The following is a 27,213-nucleotide window of genomic DNA, read 5'->3' as shown; positions in this document are numbered from 1 at the left end:
ACCTCCACTTCCACCTCTGACCTATAGATGTTGCCGTTTCCCCTTAAGAACTAGATCTCTGAAGGCGGAGTGTCTCCTCCCACAAACTGTGGCGTGCCTGTGCCCGTGAGGGGCCTGTCGCACCCAGGGCCTGGTCCATGGCTCCATCCAGGGCACGAATCCAGGACCTCCTGCGTGTAAAGCAGATGTGCTAACCACTACACTATGGAGCCACCCTCGGAAATCAATTTTATATGTCCGAAAGAACATACCAGGGTATTAACAAATAAGTAATAATAAAGTTTGGGGTGTTTTAATTTATTACTTTTGTTTATCTATATGTTTTAAGTTTCACTTGTTTTTTTTTTTAATTACCAAAGTCATACATGGTTTAATAAAACATAAAAGCTATGTAAGAAGAGTTACCACTCCCATCTCCTTAAAAATACACCCTGCCCGATTCCATCCCGGTGTGGAAGCCCACGTTAACAGCCTGGTAGAGTAAAACATATATGTACAATAATTTATTCATGGTTTCCTATTGCTTATAAAGATTGTTTACAGATTTCTGATACATGTGGTGCTGCAATAAATATCTTTAAACACATATCCATACATTCTGATTATTTTTATACTTTAGAGAGAGTCCCAAAAGTGAGTCTGCTACCTATATGTATACTTTTGGTTAACAGATACTGTCACATTATTCACGAGCAGTGAATAAGATCCCATAATCTCATCAAACTGGGTATAATTTTTGCCAATCTGATAATTCACTATTATTTTAATTTGCCGTTCCCCAGGGATTGAGGTTTTCATTTGTTTATTGACCATTTATATTTCTTCTTCCTCTTCCCATCCTTCTCTCAATTTTTATTGTTGTCATATATCATTCAAATAATGTTCCCTCAAGTCAGACTCATGGCTCACACCACATCTAAGAATAAATTCCAAATGAAGTAAAAGTTTAAATGACCAAAAAGAAAATAATCAAACTATTAATACAAAATGTAGAGTATCTGTATAAACTTGGGATCAGAGAGATTTTCTTGAATAAGAAAGAAAACTCAGAAGCAGCAAAGGAAAGACAATTTGACTATACTAAAGTTTTATCTGTACTTTTTCACTTTAAACCATAAACGGGTACTGTTTGGGGAATTTTAAAAGCTGTTTTTTAAAAAAACACTGCTGACAGATATTAATAATGCTATCACTCCAAAGTTGTACAATAAGACAATGTAGAAAAGCTCATTAGGCACACGGGTACTAAGCTCAGAGACATACATCCAAACACACCTACCTCTCAATAGTGCTGCGGATACTGCTGCTACCAACACTACTAGAAACTGTGACTCGAGTTCTACATTCCCAGCCTCTGTTTCTGTATCTTGTTCACTAATTATTATCCTCTCCAGTCGCATACTTACTTTAGGGTGGTCTACCTATATACAGAATCTTTCACTGGGACATTCTGTCCCAGTGTTCTTCTACCTCCACGAGCTAGGTGGTAGTTATTAAAATAAAGCCTCATGAAAAAGTGCACATTTTGTTGTTTCACGCATATATGATATAGCAAAATCGATGATAACTCACCTAAATGGGGAAACAGATCAGTGTCCAACTGATGTTTTTGGGTGCACAGTTTCACCAGTCTCTGCAGTCGACTTATACAAGAGAAGTGTGGAGAGAAGGCTGTGGCTTTCATAAGGACACGGTCAGTCCTTGGTGGGTCCATGACAGGAGCCCTACTGGATGGCGGGAGGGGCAGAGGCCTCTTGTGAGACGACTGCCTTGCTTGTGCTATAGTGTGTGTGGTGGGGGCCACTCCCTGCATTGGTAGGCTGGTGTTCTGAGGTTGAGGTGACTTGCAGACTAAACCCTGCGGTGGCGCTGGAGGTTTCGAAGAAGTGGATAAAGGTGACAGGTGGGAGTGCTGCTGCGGAGGCTGCTGCTGTGAAGGTGCAGGAGGGGGACTAAAGTGCTCTTGTCGAACTTTTAAAATCTCTGTCTCTCTCTGGCGCTGCCGATTCTGGGCCAACTTGCTCTGCAACTTCTTTTTCACAGTTGCCCCTTTCTTTAGGTCATCATCTTCCTCGTTGAAAGCAAATGGATCTTCCAATTCAGTTTCCAGGTAGTGGAGAGGGACCCTTGCCCCTGGTGGAGAGAGGGACATTCCATCCAGTCCATTGGGCATCTTCAAGGCCAATGTGGGCACCGTCAAGCTAAAGGCCATGGTATCCATCTGGTGCCTGACCTTTACCTCATCTATAGGATCATTCTTTTTCTTCCTCTCTTTTTTCGGGATAAAGCCAAGTACCTGCAAGTGGCTGTTGCAGTACCTTTAAAAACACACACATACATGGAAAAATGTTTGTGATACATATTGAGAAAAGTAGAATATAAAACTACATATATAAAATGTGAATCCTAATATGCTAATTAGTTAAGTCTTGTCATTTAAAATAAGTGGATTTAATATATGCAACTTCCACTACTCTCAAGCAATCCTCAAAGTCTGTGCAATTTTGCTGAAGCAAATATATGAACTATACACGTGCAGAGGCTGCCGACAGAAGCAAGTCATTCAAATTGTGCGTGGCCCTGGACAACTGCCTAGCTACTGCTTCTCATACTGCTCTGTTATTCTCTATTCATAACAAACAAAGTAACTCACCAGTAGTCACTTAAAATTCTCTTATGGAGAAAAAATGTGTATGTTCCAATGTCATTCAAGTCTTTGGAGATTCGCGAAGATCTTATGATATAACCGTTTAGAATTGTCCAGTGTCTACTGTATGTTACACACACACAGACACACATTCAGAGGGTGCGGTCGAGGGAATTTCTACCTGTAGTAGGGACTTAAATAGTGACCTTTATACAGATGAGGAAACTAAACTTCATAGAAATTAAATAACTTGTCTAAAACCATCCACATGGAAAGTGACAGAGCTAAGACTTGAACTAAAAATCAAAGCTCATGAAGACTCATCAGTCTTTACTTTTGTAATGTAAGTGCTGTTTTAAAACTGCTATAAAAGGATAGAATCCTTCTATATAATGAGAAAGCAGAATGCATGTGGTTTACTCCAATAAACCACACTGAAAACCTACGAAAGCTTTTAAGCAGCAGAGAAGCCGTGTTTTCCAAACTGGTACTCCTCGGGCAGTGACAGAATGTTAACCAGTATGCCCTGAAACACTGTTCCATGCTTCAGTAAATTCAGGAAATGATGGCTTAAACAGAATTAAATAACGATTTTGTTGGTTGTTTCTGCTGAACAACTTCTCAAAGCATTTTGTATGACAATGTGCATTATGCTACCGGGTGGAAATGTACCCGTCTGGCAGTGTTTCCCAAACTTATTTGAAAATGGCACCTATTTTTATGGCAGCACATTTGTGATATCTCCACAGATATGGGTAACACAGTACGGAGAAAATGCAATAAAGTAAATAATTACTAATTAAGGTGCATCAAAAAAAATTTTTTTTTAATCATTCAAATACATTCACCAAATAAGCAGGAGACACTGTTTTGTTGGTTTATCTTAAAAATCAATCTATCAGAAGCACTCCTTAATTTAAAATAGGATAATAAAGAGAATCTATTCTGTGTGTGTGTGTGTGTGTGTTTGTGTGTGTGTGTGTGTGTGCGCGCGCGCGCACATGTACCTAGCAGGGTTAAGCTACTTCCATATATACCTTAAACAGAAGAGATTCATAAAGCCATGGCCAACAAGAAAAAGGGTTTCAGGGATAACTGTACTAACCAAGAAGCTTCCCAATAAATAGTAAAAGGTTTCGTTGTTTTCCACTCATTTGCAAATTAACAAAAGGATTAGTTTTGGGGGAGAAATAAGGTGGGGTAGTTTCATTTAGAGATCAGCTTTTTCTGCTCATTTACACGTGGGCAGCCTGAACTGGTAAATGAGGCTACTACGTGCTTCATTACGTAACGCAGCTGAGGCTGATCACACGTATGGGCCCCCTTCAACCTCACCCTCAACTCACTCCAGCCACTCTGGCACACTGTTACAACATGGAGTCTGAACGCTTCAAAACGGTGCCTCTGCTAAAAGGAAAGTCTTCATAACTAGAATTAGAACAGCTTATTTAATTACTAACAGCGATTAAAATAAGTATGCAAATATGAATCACTAGTATAAAAGAATAACTATCCAGGGGAGTAACGAACGGCTACAGGATTCTTTCAGGGGGATGAAAATATAAAATCAGACTGTGGTGGCAGTTGGACAACCCTGTGAACATACTAAAAAAAATATTGAATTATACACTTCCAAAGAGTGAATTGTGTGGTATGTGAATTATATCTTAATTAAACTGTTTTAGAAAATAAACATACAGATAACAAGTTCTTGGCAAATACATATGTACTTCTAAAAATATACATACATTATAGCAAACTTAATTTAAAATATTACATAAAATAACCAACTTATTTCTGTGAAACCAAGGTTATAGTAATGAGCATTAGAAAATGTACTTTATTTTTTAATTATACCAGTTACTGAACATAACACTATTCCAAAAAGGTGGAATATCATACTTGAGCATTTATAACACAGACCAGATAAACTAGACACCAGATATTAAAAAGCTTCCTCTGGTTGACCACCAACCTGATAATTTTGTTAATTAAAAGTCCTTGGGAATTTTTTTTCTAAAATGATACATAAGCCATCTTAAATCCTTAAGTGTCCAAAGAGTAACTGCATTAACAATAATGAAAGCATATTTTCAAAAGAATATTAATATTTTCTATAGCATGTCATGTAATATAGTTACACCTAGTAATATTTATACACAAGCTTAGACATATTATTACATGAATTTACCCTGGATTTTTTGAGATAACTTAAGATTATTACCTTCTGTTAATGTCTGCTTTATTTTCAAACAACACTACAAAAATGCTAATACAATTTGCACTCAGATGGTCTTGGATCAATTTTCAAAAAAATATGTAACCCAGTACTTATTAAGTACAGCTTCTCTGATACAGCAACACAAAGTCCTTGCCCTTCATATCTTATTCTAAAAAGAGGAAATTACTTAGAGTATAAAGGTAAAGATATATGCTTCACAAAATTAATATTTTGGAGAAATTCAGAGGACCCTCACTTTACTTCCTGCTATTATTTATAATAGTTGCTTCAGCTGAAATGAAAAATATCTAAGATTGACAACTGCAACTGTGATAAACTGAATTTAAAACAAAATTGCAAAGATGTGTTTATAATGGAGCTTAATGTAAACAATTCAAGTTCATCCATTCAAGTTTAAAAAGGGCAGGATTAAAAACCTATCATTTTCAATCTGCTAAAACCAATGGGACAGACATGTTTAGCCTAATACAGTGGTCTCTTTCTCACCTGAAATTAAAATTTTATTCCTTGCCTCACTGAGCAGCTGTTTCTAACTTTCAGGTATTGTAATTTGAAGCCTTTAGTGCTCATTAGAAATTCTAACAGAGTATTTCCAAATCACCACATTATACCATACTTATTTTGGTGGGATCTCTATCATCACAAATTATTTATTTCACCCTAAAAGTGTAAAAATTGCTTGCCATGACCTATAAAATACATGATTCCCTTTCAACCAATTTATGCAGATGACATTTGCTTATGTATAGGAAGAAGAATAAAGGTTGCATATATATATTTTTAAAATAAAGAAGTGAAAATTTCAAATTTTCTACCTAAAGATAAAAAATGTTTGAAACTTTTTGAAAAATAAGCACACATTTCTCTAATATCTTACAATGTTCAACACAGTTTCTGGAGAACTGAAGAAAAAGAGACATGAAAAAGATTATATATGAAATACAGTATGAATTTTCCTAAGAATATGAAAGATGAATAATATGTATAACATTCCTTCTTTAAAAACACCTCTCCATTTTATTTTTAATTTAGCAAAGCCTAAGTTCATAATTCTAATGATAAAGCCTACCTATCCTTACTATGAAATTAGTTTCTAATATATAATAAACATACTCTATATACCTCTTTTTAACTAAAAGAAGCAAGATTATTAAATAATGCCAAACACCACTTAGAAGTCTGGCAGGAAGTAAATCTGAATGATTCAAGTAATCATTCTTTTGAAAAATTCTTTTTCAATAAGTATATACTCTGCTACCTTTCAGATTTAAAAATTCCAAAATTATTAATTACAACACCTAAGTAGTTCCTATAATTTTTCTTGTTAAGGCAGATGACAAAACTTAGTAGAGAAGTCAGTAACATTTTATAAGGCTGCAAACCAAACATGTCAGTACTAAGACTTCAAGCAACAATTTTAAAGATTTTAAAATCCTAGAAAGTAAATTTAAAAAAACCCTCAAACATCCTTTTCGAATAATTCCCCAAATTTACCACTCCACTTTTTAAAAATTGCCATTTCTCATCTTTAGAAGCATTCCAAAGTTTACTTAGATTACTCCCAGAATGCAATATTTCAATTCACCATATCAAAAAATTAAAGGGAAAAAAAAGCCAAGCCTACTAATTAAATCTAAGATTAGTCCCATTATTAGCTCTTACCTACGATCCTCTGATTTGGGGATGGGGTTGGTGCAGCGTTGGCTGTTATACTTGGCCACATATTCACATTGCTTGAAGGGGGCAGTCTTGTCCTCCAGAACGTGTCTGATACAGAAAGCGTAGCCGTTGAGTCGCCGCTGCTTGCACAGTTTGGGACTATATGAGCACAAGGGCTTATTGTCAACCTCAGAGAAGTGTATATGTTTCCCTTCATACATCACGTGACTCTATTCCTTGTGAACATCAGCTAAAAGACCACCAGAAAAAAACAAAAAACAAAAAACAAATGATAAGTCAGAGAGTGTAAGGCAGATTTAAGTTGAGAATTTCACTGAGGGACTTCTGCCCCACAGCCATACCTGATTTTAAATCTTCTGCACCATAGCACTGTTAAGAGACCCCCAAGGATACCAGTTTGGAATGCTGCAGAATCAAGATGAAGCAGATTGTCTACAAAAATATCAAAAGGCCTAGTTAACAAATAGAAATAAGCAAAGCTTGCTCACCTGGGAAGTCAAATACCAGAATATCACCCTTCTAATGGGATAGATTGTTCATTGTAATCCAACACCCCAATACTGAATTCAAATAATAAGAGGCATCATAAAATGTTAAGTTACCTCACCCCTCCAAATTCAATTAAATAACTTTTACTCTGGTTAAGTTTTGGAAATAACTCAAAGCATTTTGGGGTCTTCCACCAAACATATGTCATTAGGTAGCAGTCCTTTTATTTCATTATTGGTGGTTGCAGGCTATATCTACTTTCAGAACCGAAATCTCTTTACAATGCCAATGGAATGAACTCTATAGACCTAAAACTTCCCTCAGAATTCTATGTTTTTTGATATGTTGGCAAATATTTGGCAATTTTAACAAATATTTCTGTGAAATACAAGAGAGCAAATGTTTCTATGAAATACAAAAAAGAAAATTCCTGTTTTATAAAAAGTAATTTTCCATAATTATCACATCCGAACTAGAAACTTCTTGAGTGCGAAAACCAGCCACCCAACCACACTTTCACCATTCAGTTCAGTGCTCTCCCAATTATACTAAATAGAATAATTATCATGGCTTATGAGTCTTTGGAGGTTTAATAAGAAAATGGCAGAAAGAAATCACACAATACTCACTACCTTTGTAAACACAAAAGATCTAGCAGCAGCATTTATATATCATAACATCACATAGTCTACAATGAAACTGAATCAACTAATTTGTCAAGTCAGCATTGTAGTTGGCTGATGTGGCCTAATCCACTTTCTCCACATGCCAAGAGTCACCCACATGGCTGCTGGAACAGCTTAGACACCAGCTACAAAAAAACACTACTCCCTCCTTTACAATACTCAATAAAAAATTCCTTATACCAGTGAATAAGATATATAAATGTTTCAAGAGTCAGGAGACATGTTTGCTCAAGTCCAAAATCTGCCCCTTATGGTGTGTTACTTTGAACAAATCTTTTAACCTCAATTTTCTCCTCTGTAAAACAGGAATAACAGTAGCTATGTTATCATCAGGTTGCTGTAAGGATCAAATGATAAAAGCATGCAACACACTAAGAACCCTGCCTTGTACATGTTAAATACTGAACAAATGGTAGTTATAAATAAATGTTAACTCTTATTATTACTACTTTCTACCTGCTGATGACAAAGATAATTTGTATTACCCTCAAGAAACATTCCACTTACTCTGGTTGGAAAAAAAAAAAAACTAAAAAACTGAAATATTAGCTTAGTGAATAAAATCATGTTCATTAATGAGTAGACCTACTCATACACCAATGTAAAACAAAAGTAAGAGTTTTTCCTTTTCACTTTATTAGGATGCGAGGAAGAAAAGTTGAACTAAAAATTTTAATTTAGCTGCCCTGAAGGTCTGGATGTTCAGGACAGAAAATATTTCAAAGCAAACCCAAGATGTTTAATTTAATTTCCTAAATAAGTGATTCACTTTCATATTCCATGTATTCATACACATAGGTGGTATTTGTGCTTTCTCCTTTGTTCATGATAGCTTCAACAGGTTTACCTAATATTTTTATCAACATCTTTAAAAAATAAACAAACAACCCAAAAGTTGTTAGATTTACTAGTACCCCATGTATGTTTTCTAATTCCTCAATTTCTGCTTTTATCCTTGATAACACCTTCTTTCTTCTCATTGATGGTATTATTTTTGTAATTTCTGAAGCTGAATTCTTTTATTTTCATTTTTTTGCCTTGGTAATTTAGTTACATCTATGAATTTTTCTGAATACTGCATAGCTATCTCCCATAAGTACTAATTCAGACTTTTGATTATCAGTACTTCCTAGCTGACTTGGATTTGACTTTTTAATTTCTCCTTTGACCCAAGTTATTTTTTCAGATGGTAGTTTTATGCTTTGCTTTTAGTTCTAATTATGCTTAATCGCATAAATCCTTGCTTTTTAGATTTGACTGAGATGAAGCAAAATCCCCTACTATAATCTGATTTGTCTGTTTCTCCTTATATTTTTTATTTTATAAATTTTAAAGTTGTATTATTTGTCATATGAGATTCATTAGGAAATGCAACTCAATTGATGGGTTTTGTCTTGACTTTATCCTTATCTGACACAAATATCTGGGCTCTCATTTCTTCCTTTGAATTTGCCTGTTAAGTCTTTGGTCATCCTTTTACTCTCAAGTTTTCTAAGGCAGTGTTTCAAATCATGGGTCAGAAAACTCTGGCTTACAGGGCAAATTTGGCTCATTGTTTCTGTAAATAAAGTTTTATTGGAACCCTGTCCTGTTCATTCATTTACATGTTGTCTACGGCTGCTCTCATGCTATAATAGTAGCACTGAGTAGCTGCAACGGATTTTATGACTGCAAAGCCTAAAATACTTACTAAGATATGATTTGTTGCTCCCTTTTTTGATGGCATCTCTGACTCTTGCTCTGTCATTTTCTTTTAATAAATGAGGGTATCCACATTTATAATTTTATATTTATTTATGTGGCAAATAGTTCACCTTAATTGTATTATCTTTTTTGCATGGCTTTTAGCTTTTAATTATTTGTATTAAATATTTCATTACATTGTTTTCTTGCACAATTTATACTCTGTGTTCTTTAGATAACATTTCTTTATTGTATACTAAGAAAATTAGTATACTTAATATACTCAGCATTATCATGATTGATCTTATGAACAAGAAAATTTCTTGTTACGAACAAGAAAATTAACTACCCACACACCCTCAACTCAGTATTTTCTCATGTTATTTCTACATTGCCATAGTTATAACATTTTTAATGTTAGTTCAACACTTAAATTGATTCAATGTTAATCACTAATATTTTTAATCTAGTATTCATCTCTTGATTCAATAGTTTATAATATAGTTGCCTCCATTCTCTAACCACCCTCCCCCAACCTCCCTGCACCACCCACACAAGGCTGACTAATGGGAACTAAACCATAGTTTTTCTTTTTGGAAATATGTCAATTAATATTTAAAATTTTTTTTTCAATTAGAGTTGACATTCAAAATTATTTAATATTAATTGCAGGTGTACAGCATCATGTCAATTAGATCATACTTTGCCTACAGTTTGCCTGGACATAAAATTCTTGGGTCAGATATTGTTCTGTCTACTGACTTTGTATATTGTTTTCCATGTCTCCTAGAGTGGAAAAGCCTGCGGCCAACCTCTTTATTTTACAGGGGGGGCTTGATCTCCCCCTATTTTGACCTAACAATAAAGTCTTTATAGTTAAAGACTAGAAATCATTCTAGAATTTCAAGTCTTCTTTTATTGCAGGAAACTCTTCTTAATGACTTAAAAATTTTTCCATTTCATTTATTCTATTGTCTCCCTAAGGGATATCAATTATTGGTAAACTAGATTTACTGTATTTTTTCTTTCTTTCTCTCTCTCTTTTTCTCTCTCATCTTCTAATTTTTACTTTTTCCATTTTGGATTGCTCAAATTTCTCAAGCTTATTTCCAATATCCCCGGCTATAGTGTATATCTGCTGCTTTGAAAGTGACCTTCATTTCTACAATGACTATATTTTTCTTTTATTTTGTACCCTAGTTCCATCAACTCACTCTTACCTCTTTGTTGTCTTATCATTTATACACTCCTCCCTTGAGGCTTGACTCAATGCTGGATTAGTCTCTCCAACTCACAGGGGCCCATATGACATAGATTTTTAGGGGATGAGAATAAAGGCTTTCTTTCCCTTCAGGTGACCCAAGATCAGCAGTTGCAAGGCTGCCTGATGCCAGTTTCTCCTCCACTCTAAACTTCTTACAAAAGTAGTATGACTGTACAGTTTGAATTCAACCCCACATCTCTTTGTCACTCAGGGAGTCCAATGTACATACCAACTTTGCTATTCCAAGTATGGAGTTATTGGTTTTGTCCCCATAGTGGGTCACCTACTTAGAAGAAAGCTGTTCCGACTCACTCTGCCTGAGTTCTACAAAGGAAATCATCTGCTCCTGGCATCCTCTCTTGCCCTAGTTCAATTCTCACTGAACGTAACAGTACTGATTCATATATTCTGATTATAAAGTCTGGTTAGTTATCAAAGATTGAATTTCTTTTCTGTTTCTCAGTCTTATTATTTTTAGTTGGTTTAGAGAGAACAGAGATGTCAGTATTCCGCCATCATCAACCAGAAATATCTTTTAAAATTCTGTATATTAAAATATACCAAAATCAAAATAAAACAAATTTATCACATAATTTTCACAACATAATTTATAATAATTTTCTACTTTTTTTTTAAAGAATCAACATGCTATTAAAGATGTTACTAAACTTGATTCAACTCATTTTCACTATGTCCAACTCAGACGATTCTAGTGTTAATGGCAAGTACTTACTTATTAAACAGTCATGAACAGTCCATCATTGCCCCAGAAGCCATGGAAGATATAATAGTAAAAGACATAATTTTTGCCCTTAGAAGATTATAATCTATGCAGTAAAAAGATGTGAATAACTGGTGGACCTCCCCCGCAGGTCTGAGTACCCCAGGTTCCTCTAGTGTCACCAAGCTTAAAAACAGGCTGCTCTCTCTGTCTGGAGCTATGGACATCCTCCTCCCCTTTTGTACCTTCTTCTGGCTATCCCCAATCTAATTCTTCAGAATACAGCTTAGCTGTCACCACATGCAGATTCTCAAAGGCTGACTGAGTTAGTTACAGACTTTGCTGAGGTACTAGTCCATGCATTCCCCTGTTCGGGCACTCATCACATTCCACTTTAAATGCCTATCCTGTTGTTGTCCCTCCTAGAAAATAAACTCCCAGAAGGACAAATTTTCTGTTCATTTTCTCGCTGGGCCTAGCAGTTAATAAGTGCTCAATAAGTACATGCTGACGGTATAGCTAGCTTCTGTGACGGTAACTCTTAATTCCAGGTTGTCTAATCAATACCGATCTTTAAATAATTTTAAAAATTAAACTGGTACTTTAGACAATCTATACAGTAATTTCTAATAGCCATAGTCATATGCCAAGAGAAATTTAGTATAATGTCGCTTTAAAATTTTTTGAATATTCCTCTCATGAAGTAACATCAAATATTTCATCAAGAAGATGCTATATAATTTGTTATCCAATGTCTTTTTACCAAATGTTAAAAAAAATATAAGAACACATTAAAATCTGCCTATTCAATTTCCTTCTAACTCTAAGAATTCATTAATTTATCCAATCATCTTCAGTATTTGCCACAAGGTACCAAAGCTTTCGCTAATCACCTCTATGCCATTACAAAAAGGTGGTTAATTTCAACATCTTATAGACTTCTCTTAAACCTTAATTTTTTTACATCTATCTGTGAGTAATTTTTTCTTTCCATTTGACTTTTAATGTTTTCAAGTCCTACTAAAATCCAACATTGTATCATTCTTTGCATCTTCCTTTTGAACAAGGAACTGTTCTCCATTTTTAAATCTCTCTTAATAAAAACTTAATTTTTATACTTATATTTTCAATTTCCTGATATATTCAGACTCACTTTATATACCAAAAAAGGAAAGAATATTGGGGGAAACAGCCCTCTGCTTTGAAATCTAACTTCCTTCTAAGTGACTATTATTTAATATCAAAATCACTTTGTCTATAAACTAGAAACTATTCATCTACTCTTCTCTATTTTAACATGTTTTTCCTTTTTAATTAAAGAAGGAATCATGACAAAAACACTAAGGCAAATCTCAAGGGAAAAAAACCTACGTTTTTTTTTCATTATCTCTAGCATCCCACAACTGAAGTTCTTTACCCCTAATCCACCAAAGGTGAAGTTCACATGGCCTTCACGCTTTGAAATTCATTGTAAACTATAAAGAAGAGAGGAAATATAGAATATATAAAAGTTCACATGATCTTAATCAAATGTCTTATAGATCCTAATATTTAAATACTATTGCATGTCTAACTTATGAAGAAAAGGTATATGTAAGTTCTTACCCCTTTTTTACTTTCTTTTAAATTTATTTTTAATTTAAGTTTATTGGGGTAACATTGGTTAATACAATTATATAATTTTCAGGTGTACATTATCATTCGAGATCTGTGTATTATATTGTGTGTTTACCACCCAAAGTCCAGTTTTCTTCAAGTTCTTCCCTTTTAATACAAGATGAATATCACTTAAAAAAGAAGGGAAAAAAATCCTAACTAGACCAAATTTATTAACAGCTATAGCAGATATTATCTTCAGCTATAGAAATAACTTGCCTAGACTATAAATGATCTATGCTCCCTTAAATGAGAGAATACAGGTAATTAGTACTTTAAAGTAGCAGCAGAATATACTCTTATTTAATTATTACCAAAAAGTAAAAATAACTATTACCGAAAATAGTCTCACAGAAAGAATATTTCCACAGTAAATATATCCATATACTAGAATTCAAGAATAGAAAATAGAATTAGGTTTGAAATCTTAACAAAAAAAAAAAATCCCACTGATATATATGCTGAGTTTAATTGGAAAATAAAACAATTCCTTGTCCAGTATAGGTATAACGGGCAAACATAGAGGAAAAAGATGTTAGCACAGAGAAAAGTAGGAAAGGTAAGCTTTTAACATAAGCAACCTACAGCCCTTTCAGTCTTCCAACAGCAACCGTACACCAACTGACAGAAATATGAACATTATTCTCTTTGGGACTGCTGCTTTACCATCTCCATGTGGAATCTCTGGGTGTCATTACTGTTCTTTTGAGTCTCCTGTTTCAGAAGCATGTTCATTTCACTGCCACAGCATTTCCCCCAATTGCCATCTGTACTTTAATATTCTACCCCCTTTCAAGAGCCTAGACCTACAATATACCTTAATTTTTTTTTAATCTGGCATGAACCTAAATTCTCAGAATGTTAGTTTTCTGATATATTTAATACAAATGAAAAGAATACTTATCCCAAAGTCACATACTTAAAAGTATTAATACACCCCCCCACACACACACATTTTAGGGGTTTTTTTAAAAATGAATTTTAATTCAACTTCATGGAACACAAAATTGTAATAAAGTACTAAACAAAAAAGTATATTTTAAAAAACCTAGCATCCCACACACCAATGTGAGCATAAAATTAGAAATGAAAATCTATAATTGATGTGATTGGAAGAGAAAGGTCAGTGAGAAAAATTGCCTATCACCCCAAAATATAAACAGTATTCAGTATAAAGTTCAAACCAGAATATTTTAAAATAAGTCAAACACATGCTTATTGAAGGTCTATTATGTGTCAAATACTGTGTTCAAACAGCACTGTACAATTAAGTCTGCATTATAAATTTAAATTAAAATGGTCTTTATGCTATTTGAGTTCCTTACCTGATTTATAAGAAAGGTTGGCTGCAGTTAAAAGTTAAAAGCACTCACTACCTCTAGTGGGTATAAGAGATGGTGCTCAAATGTGGTTCTGTGAATTATCAGGTCTATGACCTTGGATAAGTTACTTAGATTTCAGTTTTCTCATAGAGAATTATAATAGTATGTACCTCACTGAATCATTTAGGAGAATTAGACATTTCATGAACTATGCTTAGCATGGTAGTCAGCACATAGTAATCATTTAATGTTAACTACTATTAGAAGCTGTAAGTAGTAGTTTATTGGTACTATCATTTTAACCTAGAATCTAGACCAAAAATGCACTCTCCAGCTGCTAGTAGTTTTCTGAATAGTAAAGTGTAATTCTCCATTAAGTTAGGCTCTCCCACTTTCTTGGGGAGACAGTAACAGAATCCACTGAGAACTGTTTCTTATAATTCTTATTAAAAATCTAATATTAAAAATATTTTCTACATTCTATATAGCCTCTGTATACTAATGTTCTTGTAATGGGAAACACTAGAGGAATGAGCAGTGTCTGATTTGGTTACAGCACTTATTAGCTCCAGTTAATCATCCTTTACAAAGAAGGCTTTTTGAATTCCTATTTATACCACAGTCACTCTCAATTGTTACAGAAACCCTATATTGCAGGACAAGAAGAAAAACTAAGTTGCAGCTATATTCCTCAAAGTTCTTTTCTTCAAAGAATGTGAAACTAATGGCCTCTTTGTTGCTAAATTCCATATACACTTGACATCCTTATCTTACTTGATCTCTCTACAGCATTTAACTCTGTTGGCCACTTTCTCTTTCTTGAAAATCTCTCCTTCCTGGCTATTCTGTCAGTGGATTACTTTCTCTTGCCCCCACCCTTAAACATCAAATGTTCCCTAAGATTCTCTTATTTTGTAGGAATGCAAGACGAAATGTCTCCATGGGCCAGGGGCAGACTTTGCTCATCTAAAGGTTGACTCAAACCAGTTCCAGTAAACTGTTGTGATTTAAAATAAAAAAAGAAAAGAAAAGAAAAAGAGAAAGAAAAAAAATGCAGGCCCAGGTCTCCAGATCATCCAATTTCTCAAAATAAGATAAAAATCCAAAATTTCCCACAAAATATACTAATTTTTTTCATGTCAGCAGCTCATTTCTGCTTCTACAACTTCAGCTGTCATCTGTACAAGGATGACTCCCACATCTACATCCAGGTAACCTACACAGACCACTTTACCTCTGTAACCGGCCTCTCCACTTCTGTCCACCCCATTGCCATCGCCTTCGCCACTACCTTCAAACCTTTGATATCTTCTCAGCAGCGGTCTCACTGGTCGAGATCCAGTCTTGCCTTCCTTTATTCAGCTCTTTGTACAACTCAAGTCCTCTAAAACATGAATAAGTTATTTGGCCAAAGGCCTTCAAGGTCTGCTTATAAATGTAAAAGGAATCCAAACTCTTTAGCCTAACACATTAAACTCATTGGGGCCTGGCCAGGCCGACCTCACCTATCCCACTATTTATTTCTATTCCTACAACTCCTACAGTTTGCAACACAGAATACTCTTGTATCCTTAGGCATTTATTCATACCTGCAGGTCCTACCTTCTTGAATGCCTTTCTAACTCCTCCCATTTGCTTAGGGCAGAAACACCCCTGGAAAATCCGCACTTTTTAAGGCTTGCTCTTCGGCCAAAATAAATAGGTTTTCTTCCTCCAGGCAAAGTTATCCCTTATCATTCAACATTATAAGTGTCAGCTTTTTTTTTTTTCTTCTTTTTCACTAGACTAAAAACTTCTTAAGGGCAGAGAATGTGTCTTTGTATTACAAAGCCCACAGTTACAGTTAAATGAATGAAAGAGCACTGGCTTGAGCAACTCCTACCCCAGCACCTCAGGTAAACATCCCACCCTCCCAAGGTGGGGCCACCAAAGCCACAAACTATTCAGTGCCTTCGAATCCATGCAACACAGACACACACACAGGCAGGCAGATTACTTCAGCAGTTTAAAAGGAGGCGCTAGAAGTAAAAAAGTAAACCTGTACCTTCTTTGCCCACTGGTATACTTTACATTTGCAAACTCAAAATGCAACAGCAGAGATTAGACTAACATCAAGCTGCTGAAAGTTTCTATGTATATACTGCTAATTTTTTTTAATGACACAAAAATATTTATTTGCCCCATGAAGGTAATTACAACCTTCTACTTGTACTTAAATACTCACTAGTACTATTAGTATATACTGAGTCAAGAACTCAATCACACTGAAAAAATTCACATTGAGAAATATTAAAAATCTTTAGAGGAAAATATTATTTAAAGGTCATGCACTAGGCACCATTCTAGAGGCTTTATGTGCAATTCCTCACTTAATCATCACAGCAACTCTGTGAAGAAACTGAAAATGAGATTGAGTAACTTGTCCAAATCACATAAGTAGGATCCAAAGCCAGTGTGACTCCAGAGCCCAAGCTTTTAACCAACACAATGTTGTTAAATGGAAAGGCCTAAGATTATGTCTATGTTGTATGCACACACAGTTGAGAGAGAGACAGACAGACAGACAGAACAAAATGTTAAGAATGATGATCTCTTGAGTGGGATAAGTAGGTCTAAATGGGATGAACATGAACATGCATTACTTTTAGTCAGGGAAAAAAAAAAGCAAACAAATAAGAGAAATAGTACCTAGGTGGTGCTAACAAAAAGGTTAAGGTGGAATTACTATCTAAGCAACACCTACTAAGAGCCAGGCACATAGGCTATCTCATCTAATCCTTACATCAAAAACATGTTATTTCCATTTTACATATAAAGAAACCAAGGATGAAGTAACCTATCCAGTGGAAGAGCTGGGATGAGAACTAAAGCCCAGTCCAAATGTGTTAAAGATATCATGCTACAAATAAAATTTAACTGAAAAGCTGTCTCAAAAAAAAATCATATTGTGGAAAAGAATCAGAACCAAACAGCCTACAATCTTAAGTGGAAGGAGGCAAAAGAGAGAGAGGCCTAAGGTTTTAACTTTAAACTCTGGTTGAGAGTATCTTTGCAAGTGTCTCAAAATAGCCAAAAAGCATTGTCTAAAATCAGCATTACAAGTCGGGACTCTAGGACAGAGTTACATTAGCATAAAGTAAATGGACTTGGATGTGACTCCATTGTATATGCAGTGGAGTATCTGCTTTGGGGACAATTTGCTGCCTCCAACTCAGTTTCACCTATCCACCTACTGCTTACAAGTTACCAAGTGTGTATGGAGAGACAGGGTGTTACATGTCTGAGAACACTGCTAACTGTATTCAAACTTAAGTGGTCTCTCAATATCCATAACTATTGTTCTAAACTTGGAGAGTGAGAACTGCTAACCCTGTGGGAAAATCTCAGATAAAAATGAATGGATCCAGCATTTTTTTTTCTAAGACTTGTTTAATTTTGGGTGCTCTGACTTAGAAATTCAAAAATCCATCTAAACTAAAAGTCATTTCTCTAAAAATAGTAGTGACATGTTGTTTTGCTGAGAAAAAAGTTGGGGTGGGGTATATAAATTTCCTTTTACAATCTTTTAGAGGAAAGAAAACTTGATTATTTCACTTATCGATGAAAATAAACATCTGCTTTTGAAACTAAATATTTAAGAGTGAAAAAGTTTTACAATAGCCAATTTAAAATTAATTTAATATTTGCCCTTAATATTTGCCTTTTATAGATTTAAATAAAATGTAAGTTAAAAATATCAAACCCGCCATTCCTTAGAAATAACGTAGCCCTTGAGAAGGCCGGATTAGGAAATTAAATATATGTTTGGGACAAAGTAGAAAAAGTACAAAACTTTTGGGATTTGTACATCCACAGTTTTTGAAAGCTTAAGAACATGAAGTTGACACTATACCTTAAAAATATCAAATTACTGGGCAAACAGATTTAAACCTTAAAATGTTCCATGAAAAGAGACTTATAGAATAATTTCTTCCAACCAAGATATAATAAAAATAACAATCTGGAGCACATAAGTATATGAAAATATCCACATCAATAAGCAATTTCAATTAATCAATAAAATTAAACAACCATTAAATGTAATTTGCATTTTTATATGAAATCCATACAATCTCAAGTATTAGGCTTTTCTTAAGCACAATACTAAACCATTTATGGCTGGCTATCTATCACTATGGAAAAATAGAAGGGGTTTTATTTGAGGCAGACAATAGTAAAAGACAGTAAGAATCACAGGAGTCTCACTTCCATGCCTGACAGAAGCACCCACCCACCAAGTCGTGGGTTATCCATTATTCTGCAAAGTGCTAGCTTTTCACTGGTAATAGTGTTCTGGGGAAAGTGGTCAGAATGTGAAACGCCTCTGCCAGTGAAAGCCAGCCTGCCATCAGGCAGGACATACATACACACAACATACTGCCCTAGGTATACTAAAAAGAGAAGGAAGGGAAAACGACAAATGAACGAGAAAAAATAACCTCTCCAGACATGCCCACACCGGAGGTTGGTAGTGGGGCGCAGGGTACATTAGCATTCCAACTTCCACACTAAAGAACAACCAGAAGAAGGTTAAGTGTAGCCACAGGAAACATCCCATCCCTGAAAACCGGGATATCAGGATTTGGAAATTAAACTTAAAAAATAAAATAAAATAAACAGCTTTCAAAGCTCATGGCACCAAAATATGGCTAAAATTGAATCCATTTAAACACAGAAAAAAAAAAACAAAAAATGCCAAAACCACAGTGTCAGCTATGTTCAGTTCCCTGAGGGCTCTTCCACAGACCCTTCTGAGTTGCAGCAATAACAACCTTCCTTAAAATACCTTTTTTTTTTTTTTTTTTTTATCTCTAGGGTCGAATATAAGATATCACGTCAATCCAAATAGTTATTATCAGAATAAATCAACTACTGATTTTCAAACCGTGGACCTTGTTCAGAAGCTGCCCTGCCCACCTACTCTCCCTCCTAATTTTTAACGCTTCCAAGCGTTGTGACAACCAGGGTCTCCCCCTTGGGTTCATTCATGTGTTTGTTTCACCGGACAGTGACCAAACAGGACAGGAAACTCCTACACTGGGGGCTGCTCCAGAAACCCAGCCCCTCTCACTGCCAGTATCCTCATCGTTCCCTACAGTTTCTCCCTTACAGGAGCTGTGCAGAAAAGGGGGCTGGAGACCCAGAGGACTCCGGAGTGCAAGTGGGAGGAGGCGCTGTATTTGAAAATAAAACCCCCGGTTTCTCAGGTGAGGGCTAAAAAGGCTATTAGGAAAGCCTGCCCTGTAGAAATACAACCTGAATTCACCTCCTCCCTTCCCACTGCAAAAAAGCCCAGTCACTAACTAATAAGCTAAGAAAAATCCCTGGAAAACTTTTCCAATCGGGAAGAGAAGGCCCTCTCCCCAGCCTGGGGGCTCCTGGGGAACGGGCTGGAGTTTGCAGCCCTGGAAGGGCTCGCCGGGGAGTGGGGTGGGGCGCGGGCGAGGGGTGCAGGGGCGGAGTACCTTCAATGGACAGGAACTGGCAAAGAGTTTCAAAATAGCCGAGTGCTCTCCCCCACGCCCTCGGGGGTCGCGAGCGCTAGCACCGGGGCTCCCTGAAAGGAGGGCAACCCCCCATTCGGGCCTAAAAGGAAACTTTCCGGGCCGCGGCTGCACCTGACTCCTCACCGCCTCACCGCCCCACCACCCCACCCCACGCCCGCCAGGCCGCCTGCCCCGCCCCGGCCAGGCCGCCCGGAGCGCGGAGGAGGGGGATTAATAAATTTGTTACCGGAATGGGGGAGGGGACGTTTGCGAGAAACCCGAGGGGAGGCGGTGGGTGGGCGCCCGTTCCCCACTCCTAGGCCCTGCCGCCCCTGTCCCGGCAGCCCGGCCCTGCCGCCCGGCGGCGGAGCCTCCCGGCGGGCGCAACCTTCAACCCCGCAGCGCCGCCGTCCCGCCCGGAGGCCCCGGGGGACCAGAAGGGACGCGGGGAGGCCCGGGTGCGGGGGCAGGGCGCGGTCGCTGCGGGGCCCGCCGGCCCGAGGCCTAGCCGGCACCCCCACCCCGCCCCGCACCCCCACCCCGGCCCGCGCAGGCCGCGCCGCTCGCGCTGCTCCGGCCCCGGCTGGACCCCGTCCGCCCGCCTGCCGTCGCCGCCCGCGGGCGCCCCCGAGGCCCCCAGGCCCCCAGCCCCCGGCACCGCGGCGCCGGCCCCTCTCACCCTTTCATTCTGTCCCGGGCCTGGCGCGGGCCGGCAAATCCCCGGCCTCACGTAAGCGCGCTCGCCGCCCGCCTTGCCTGCGCGGCCCAGCCCGCCGCCCTACGGGAGCCCGGGGATGTGGGCCGGGCCTGGGGCCGCCTCTGCTTACCTTTCAGCTGCTTTTTTTTTTTTTCTCCTTCCCCCCTTTTCCCTCGGCTGGGCTGACAGATCAGAGTGAGAGGCGCTGGCAATGGACTAGGAAGCTCGGCTGCCGCTGCTACTGCTCCCCCCTGGGCTCCGGCGAGAGCCTTTCCCTGTCAGGCAAGAGGGGTGAGGATCATATTTTTATTTTGGAAACTAAAAAGTGCTCCCAGGGTCGGTGATTATTAAGGGGAAATCCCTGAATATACTCTCCAGCCAAGAAGGCAGGGCTGCCGGGGCTGCACAAGAAGAGGCAGCAGCCTCCTACAGCACCACTACAGGCACTGCGAGGACATAACACCAGAGAGCCGCTCCTCTGCCCTCCGAAACGACAACTTTCCTACCATCTTGGAGGCAGAGGAAAGGGGGGCGAGGGGGAAAAGTGCACCCGCTCCCGATAAAGTACAAATTTCTACTTCTCATCTTTGGAAAAAAGTCCACACCGGTCGTCTACACCGGCGCCTGGGGGAAAAGGCAGGGAAGAAGCTGGGGGTGCTTGAGAAACGTTTTCATTTGCATCAGGGGGGAAAATGTTTCTGCATCTTCTGATGGAAAAAAATCTTTACAAGACCCAGGTTTTCCGGTGATTATTGTTTTTTATTTGCTATTTAATTTTTTCTCTATTAGTGACAGTGGTGTTTTTGGAGTTTTTTGCAGACTCAATAATTCTTCTCCATTACAGACCTAAGTTATGTGTCAGGCGGTCAGTTTATAAATTTATACTTTAAGAGACTTCACAGCCACTTTATCTTTATTTGTCTATTTATATGTCTGTTTTTTGTATATATAGATATTTGTTTCCTTACATCATGTATAAAATTTTGTGTTATACATTTCTCTCAATACAGATTGCTGAAAGACTATTATAAAGGGATGTCTTTTTGTCTCTTTTTCTCAAAACAATGTAAATAAAACCTATTGATGGTCCAAGAAAGACATGATACAGCTGTTTATTTTTCACAGCGCAAATAAAGGCGCAGAGATCACTGGGGGAGTAAAATACAACTTAGGTATAACTGACCACGGTTCTGGTAGTAATTCTAATTCTGTTATGGTCTGCCCACGAAGAAACGTTACTGTAAACTGGAAATAGATTTTAGGGACAGCTTTCGATTTTAAGTAAGATGGCTTGTTAAGAATTTTCTGTCCAGGCATCTAATTTATTTAGGTTTTTTAAGTTTTAGATCTTCGGTGCATTACACATGTTGCTGTCCACTTCGTTGTGTCACAGAATTGAGAAATGTGTCTTTTTGTTAGGGTTGAAATGTGGTTGGTTCAGAACTTGCAGTATGCTGCCAGCCTGTATAAAGTACTTTTTAATATATTACAATGGATGGCATTAATCTTTTTTAATGAGCAAATCTTAGTAGATAAATGGAATCAAAGTTGCACAGTGCTGAGGTAGCACAGAGGTGAGAAAGGTGCCCACTTGCACCAGTTCCCTTAGAACTCTGAAGGAGAATAAATTGCAAGATACTTTTAGTTTTTGTGAGAAAGAGAACACGAGAACATGACCAGAGGATCTTTTTGTATGTTCTGCAGGAACGATGAATTGAATCTTACAAAATTATTTTTCTGACACATGTTGGCTAACCTAGTGGGAATCAATTTGTAATACTGGTGTCTTAAATCAGTAGAATATTGAATTTCTTTCATTTAAAATTTATTACAGAGCATTTTGAAAAGAACTGATAACTCCACAATGTTTATTTTTTGAACTTCCAAATTTAGAAATCCCAATAATGTTAAAGCGAGTTCAGATATTAGTTTTATTCTGACTCACATTTTTACCATCTGAATTTGAATTTGAATACGGTATTTGAATAGTGTAGGTTTTCTTTTTGTGGGTTTTTTTTTTCCTCTTTAGTAGAAAAAATTAAAGTAATTAAAGTAAAATTTATTCTTGCCATCTTCGAAACTTCAGTTGTGAAGTTGTGTTCTATTTACAATTTTTAAAAAACATTTGGAGATCAAACAAACATGCTGGTTATAACAAGGAAATTAGTTCCCTTAACATAGAACTCTACTGGACTTGAAAAATGTGTCTTTGAACTTGGTCCTTATATATGTCATGACTTTATAGATATGCTTTGAATTTTTCAAGAAATTAAGATGTGCTTGCTTTAAGCTGGCTGCACCCTTTTATGCAGTCCCTTTTTTGTGACCAACAAACTTATTCGCATGACATGTATCTAGGGTTAGGGATGTGGCGCCTCATCTTAGCATTTCAGTGTCTTCTCTTTATAAAACTTAATTTGAACATTGCTATAATTCATGATGTTTACCTACCAGCTGAGCTAGTAGCCCAGACTTGGGGAATCATAGCCCAACCAAGAAAGAAATCCCATTATATTTGCAATACTAATGAATTTGATTAGTGTTTACTTCAGTTGATAATTGAACTTTTTTCAGGTGCTATGTCTCTATAATTCTTAGAAGCTGCAGATGCTAACAAAACTACTGACGTAATTATCTTAAATAATCCTATGTTTGCCCACTAAAATTCCCAGGGCTCACATTTGGCTAACATTATTGAGTATTAATGCATCTTGAAAACCCCACTGGATGCTTTTATGCATGTGCTCTCGCTTAATTCCTCCCCCAGAGCTCTAAAATTATTTTTCTTTCTTTTCTCTCCTCCTCCTTTCTCTTTCTCCTTTTAAATACAGTTGAGATAACTATTTTCACATTCAGTGATTGCAAACCTATTTGGCCCTAAAACTTTCCAATTAGATTCCAAATTCTCCTACTGTAGAGTTTCCCAGAAGCCTACCACAGCTCTGTGCTCTCTATATATGGAAATGCTAACTTCCTGCCGAATGCCCTTTGCCAAAAACAAACTTGGAGGAGCCAGCAGTTGGAGCTCTCTTCATTCATAAGTGGCAACCAGTAGCTTATTTCACCTTTGTGAAGTCGAATACCTGTCTATCCATTGTTTAGAGGAATACAAAAATATATATTTGTCAATTGAAATGCACTGTAAGAGAGACTTCCTGATTCTGGAAAAAAGTATATGTTGTTACGCACTGGCATAATTAGAAATGTAATCTTTGGTTGTAAAATTATGCTATCTTTCAAAAGATCTAGTCAGTGAATGACAGTGACCAGTAGCCAAATGCCAAAATTTTACCTATGTGATACTTGAAGCAGTAGTGTTTTTATGTATTCTGTTATTATGCCTTACTTTCTTAAGTAATCAATCTGCCTTTTGACATTGATTTTAATTTTGTAAAAATTAACCACTTAATTGTGAATACTATAATGAAGTTATTAAGAAAATACCACCTATATCCTTAACAAGTCTCATTCTAGATTATGTAGACTTAAAGTGAAAGATATGTGTATGCATCTTTAATATATAAGAGTTCTTTAAGCAATAAAGCCTTTTCTTTATTGGCAAATACGTGCTGACAAAATTACCAAGTGTTTAAAAAGACAGTGACAGCAGACATGGTTGTTTAAATTTAGTGGGGATTTTTTTTCTTTTTCCTTTTTTGGAGGGGTAGGCGTGTGAATATAAATCTTCCCTAATCATACAAATGTTTTTTCTAACATTTCTAAGGCAGACTCTAATGTTATACCAGGAGTCCCTAGCTAGTATAAAAACTCAAGGAGGTGAAAAGGTAGAAGTGGGGGTTGTATAGATCCTAAATGTTTTTTAAACCACACTATTATGATGGCTATAGACTTAAATGTTTTTCACTTTAAGCATTTTTGTTTTAGAAACATTTATTGGTAATGTTTCTATCTAAATATCTAAAACAAAGATTTTGGTTTTATTGTGGTTACTGTACCCTGCAAGGAAAGTTTCTGCGACAAGCATTGTATTTGGCAGACTTCCACATCATAGCTTTAGATTATTTAAGGGTGAAATTTCTGTAATATAAATTCAGCTGTAGTTAAAACACACATGATCAGGTAATCCCCCAAGTCCTAACACCTAACCAACGGGCACCGAGACCTGGGAACTACTACCCAATGCCAAATCAGAAACCGAAAAGGTGTTTTATTTATTTATTTATTTTTTTAAATCCTCACAAGGACCGAAAGGTATCTTCCAGGAACCAGATGGTCACTGGGAGCAGCAGGGGCAAGACAGGGCCCTGGTGCCATTTCACTGCCTTCTCATCGTGCTGCAGGTAGAGAAGGTAATGTCATAACCTAAGCCACGGCATTCTTGGGTTATTCTATTGACTCCTGACCTTAGGCTAAAGAAAATAGCTCTCTGGTTGAAGTCATAATTTAAGTAATGATTAGTAAAAATAAACAGCCTAAAATAGAGTTAAGGATTGGATTTGGATAGAATTCTAAGTGTAAGTCAGCTTTTTCCATACTTTATAATGAAAAAACTGTGTCCCAAAAGCAGTGGTTAGCTAAAATGTAAGAAGAGAAATCCATAGAGTCCTTAGAATAGGCGGAGATCAACACAAAGGTGACTGTTCGTTTCTCTACACACTTCAGGTTAAACAAGCTTTTGTGGACCCACTGGGAACTTAACAACTATTTCCATGGGAAAATAAATTCCAGGTTCCCAACAACTAATTTAATGATGTTCTGGAACACAGCCCATTAATAAGCTCGGCCTTCCTATACTATAATATCTTTGCCATATATTTGTTATAGATTTCCAGAATTCAAATAAGGCTGGAAAAAGGCTGGGGGATTGGCGGAGGAAAGGGGGAATCCTTTCATTCAATTGAAATAAGGAATAACTATTAACACAATTCAAACAGATTAAAATTCAGGTAAAGATGATTATCAGATATAAAATGGTGAGGCCAGGTGTAGTAACACTAGGAAGGGAAAAAAGATCTCAGTAACTAAAAAGCGTACTATTTAAACTATATACATTGGTGTTTCTGTTCTATGCATATCTGGGTGCTATATAATCTTATAGTAGGTATTTGCATTTTGTTTTATTCTTAAGGAAAACCAGAAAAAGAAATGAGGGGACCACAGTTGATAAGATTCTACTAAAAATTACCCAACCTCATCCTTCTTTTAGGCTGATGCTGTTTTTTGACCCCATACAGCAATCCATGGTCATTCTGTCTTGATGTCTCCATTCTTCTCATCTCTGCCAGACAAATCCCACTCAGCTTTGATGCCATGCTCAAAATCTTGTCCCTGAAGCTTTCTGGTGCCAGCCTGATTCTACAGTGACCTTATTTTAACAACTCGAGTTGTTTTCTAGGTTTCGTATTTTTTTTCCATGTGTGTTCATCTTGTGCAAGAGGGGTCCTAGGGGTTAAGAGCTCAATCTCCAGTCAAGGCCATCTGGCTTAGAAACTTGGCTCCACCATTTTCTTTGGTAATGTGACCCTAGGAAAGCTACTTAACCTCTGAGTTTCCTCATTTGTAAAAATCGGAATAATCACAGTACCTAATTGTGTTGTTGTGAGGATTAAATGGCATAGTGTATGTAAGGTATGAGGCAGGGTCTCTAGCACACAGTGCTCTCTCTGTTAAGGTCAGCTGAATTCATATCTCAAAAAAAAAAGTCATCCCACAAAGGGAATAGTATATGTTTGACACATGTCATATTCCAGCTAACATTATAACATAATAAAGCATTATGGCACAGATACTAGTTTATTGTTTTAAAATGCACATACAGTATTAGGTAGTAGGCAAAGTGTGGGGGTTAGATCACAAAACCATATATGAATCCCAGAGCTAATATATGTTTACTAGCTGTGCAAACTGGGGCAAGTTCCCCAGCCTATCAAACCTCAGTGCCCTCATTCTTAACACAATTGCTTGAATAAGATGATTTATAGGACCATATGTAATATAATACCTGACACATAACAGCCACTCCATAACTGTCAATTTGTATTTCTTTCCTCTTCAGTGAATTCATAAAAACTGGCCATAATCAAAGTAGGACTTTAATTAGAAAACTGAAAAGGAGCCTTGCTGTAGAATTAATTTCTATAGTATTAAAGAACAAATATTAAATTAATTATAACTATATATTTACTATTTTCTTGCATGATTTTTGTGAGATTTCTCTTTGATTAAAGTTATTAGTGCTCAAGTACATGGGAGTTTAATTTTAAAAAATATGATTGAACTAAATATTTTCACAGTTAGAACAGGATCACAGCCAACACAAAACCACAAGCATTTATTCACTCAGCTAAGTGCCAGATTGCTAGGCATTTCTCTAGTACTTGGTTTTAACAGAAAATGATTACAGGGGTGTTCTTAGGAGTACTAGATAATACAGTGGCAAGAAACCTCACCACAATTCTGTGGCATAGTGTGTTTGAAACAGGGAACTTGTATCAGTTTAGCACCTACTAAAAAGAATAGAATGATACACAATAGAAAATATCCAAAGTCCTTCAGTTACATATGCCATGTCTGTATATTTTTCTGATGGATTGGGAAAAAAGTTAAAGAGCTACTGCTAGATGTTATAAGGCTGAAATTT

General features: G+C 36.9%; 2 protein-coding genes across 7 annotated transcripts in view; one reads left to right on the top strand and one right to left on the bottom strand.

Annotated features, from left to right (window-relative positions):
• The window catches only part of INO80D (INO80 complex subunit D), a 65,479-nt gene extending 44,622 nt beyond the window's left edge, over positions 1-20,857 (bottom strand). Inside the window, exons 1-4 of one of the 6 annotated variants that reach the window (XM_016135076.2) lie at positions 20,743-20,850; positions 6,911-7,001; positions 6,552-6,798; positions 1,573-2,318 (exon numbers count right to left, since the gene is read on the bottom strand). In XM_016135076.2, the coding sequence (XP_015990562.2) occupies positions 1,573-2,318; positions 6,552-6,769 (964 nt within the window). In that variant the 5' untranslated portion in view covers positions 6,770-6,798; positions 6,911-7,001; positions 20,743-20,850. Of the gene's footprint in view, positions 1-1,572; positions 2,319-6,551; positions 6,799-6,910; positions 18,034-19,894; positions 20,066-20,594; positions 20,715-20,742 lie in introns of those variants that run through there. The other 5 variants (XM_016135077.2, XM_016135078.2, XM_016135079.2 and 2 more) reach the window with 5 other exon arrangements.
• On the top strand, positions 18,879-26,359 carry LOC107505182 (vegetative cell wall protein gp1-like). Its single transcript, XM_036235840.1, has 6 exons — positions 18,879-18,912; positions 19,542-19,636; positions 19,994-20,645; positions 20,802-20,903; positions 24,816-24,922; positions 25,808-26,359. Exons 1-6 carry the CDS (start codon positions 18,879-18,881, stop codon positions 25,829-25,831), a joined length of 1,014 nt encoding a protein of 337 aa, XP_036091733.1. The 3' UTR covers positions 25,832-26,359.
• Positions 26,360-27,213: the final 854 nt, after the last annotated feature.

The sequence above is a fragment of the Rousettus aegyptiacus genome, unplaced genomic scaffold (assembly GCF_014176215.1).
Source record: "Rousettus aegyptiacus isolate mRouAeg1 unplaced genomic scaffold, mRouAeg1.p scaffold_m13_p_2, whole genome shotgun sequence".
In the NCBI taxonomy this organism is placed as follows: Eukaryota; Metazoa; Chordata; class Mammalia; order Chiroptera; family Pteropodidae; genus Rousettus; species Rousettus aegyptiacus.
Note: the sequence above shows the minus strand (reverse complement) of the source record. Positions and strands in the feature narration are given on the sequence as shown.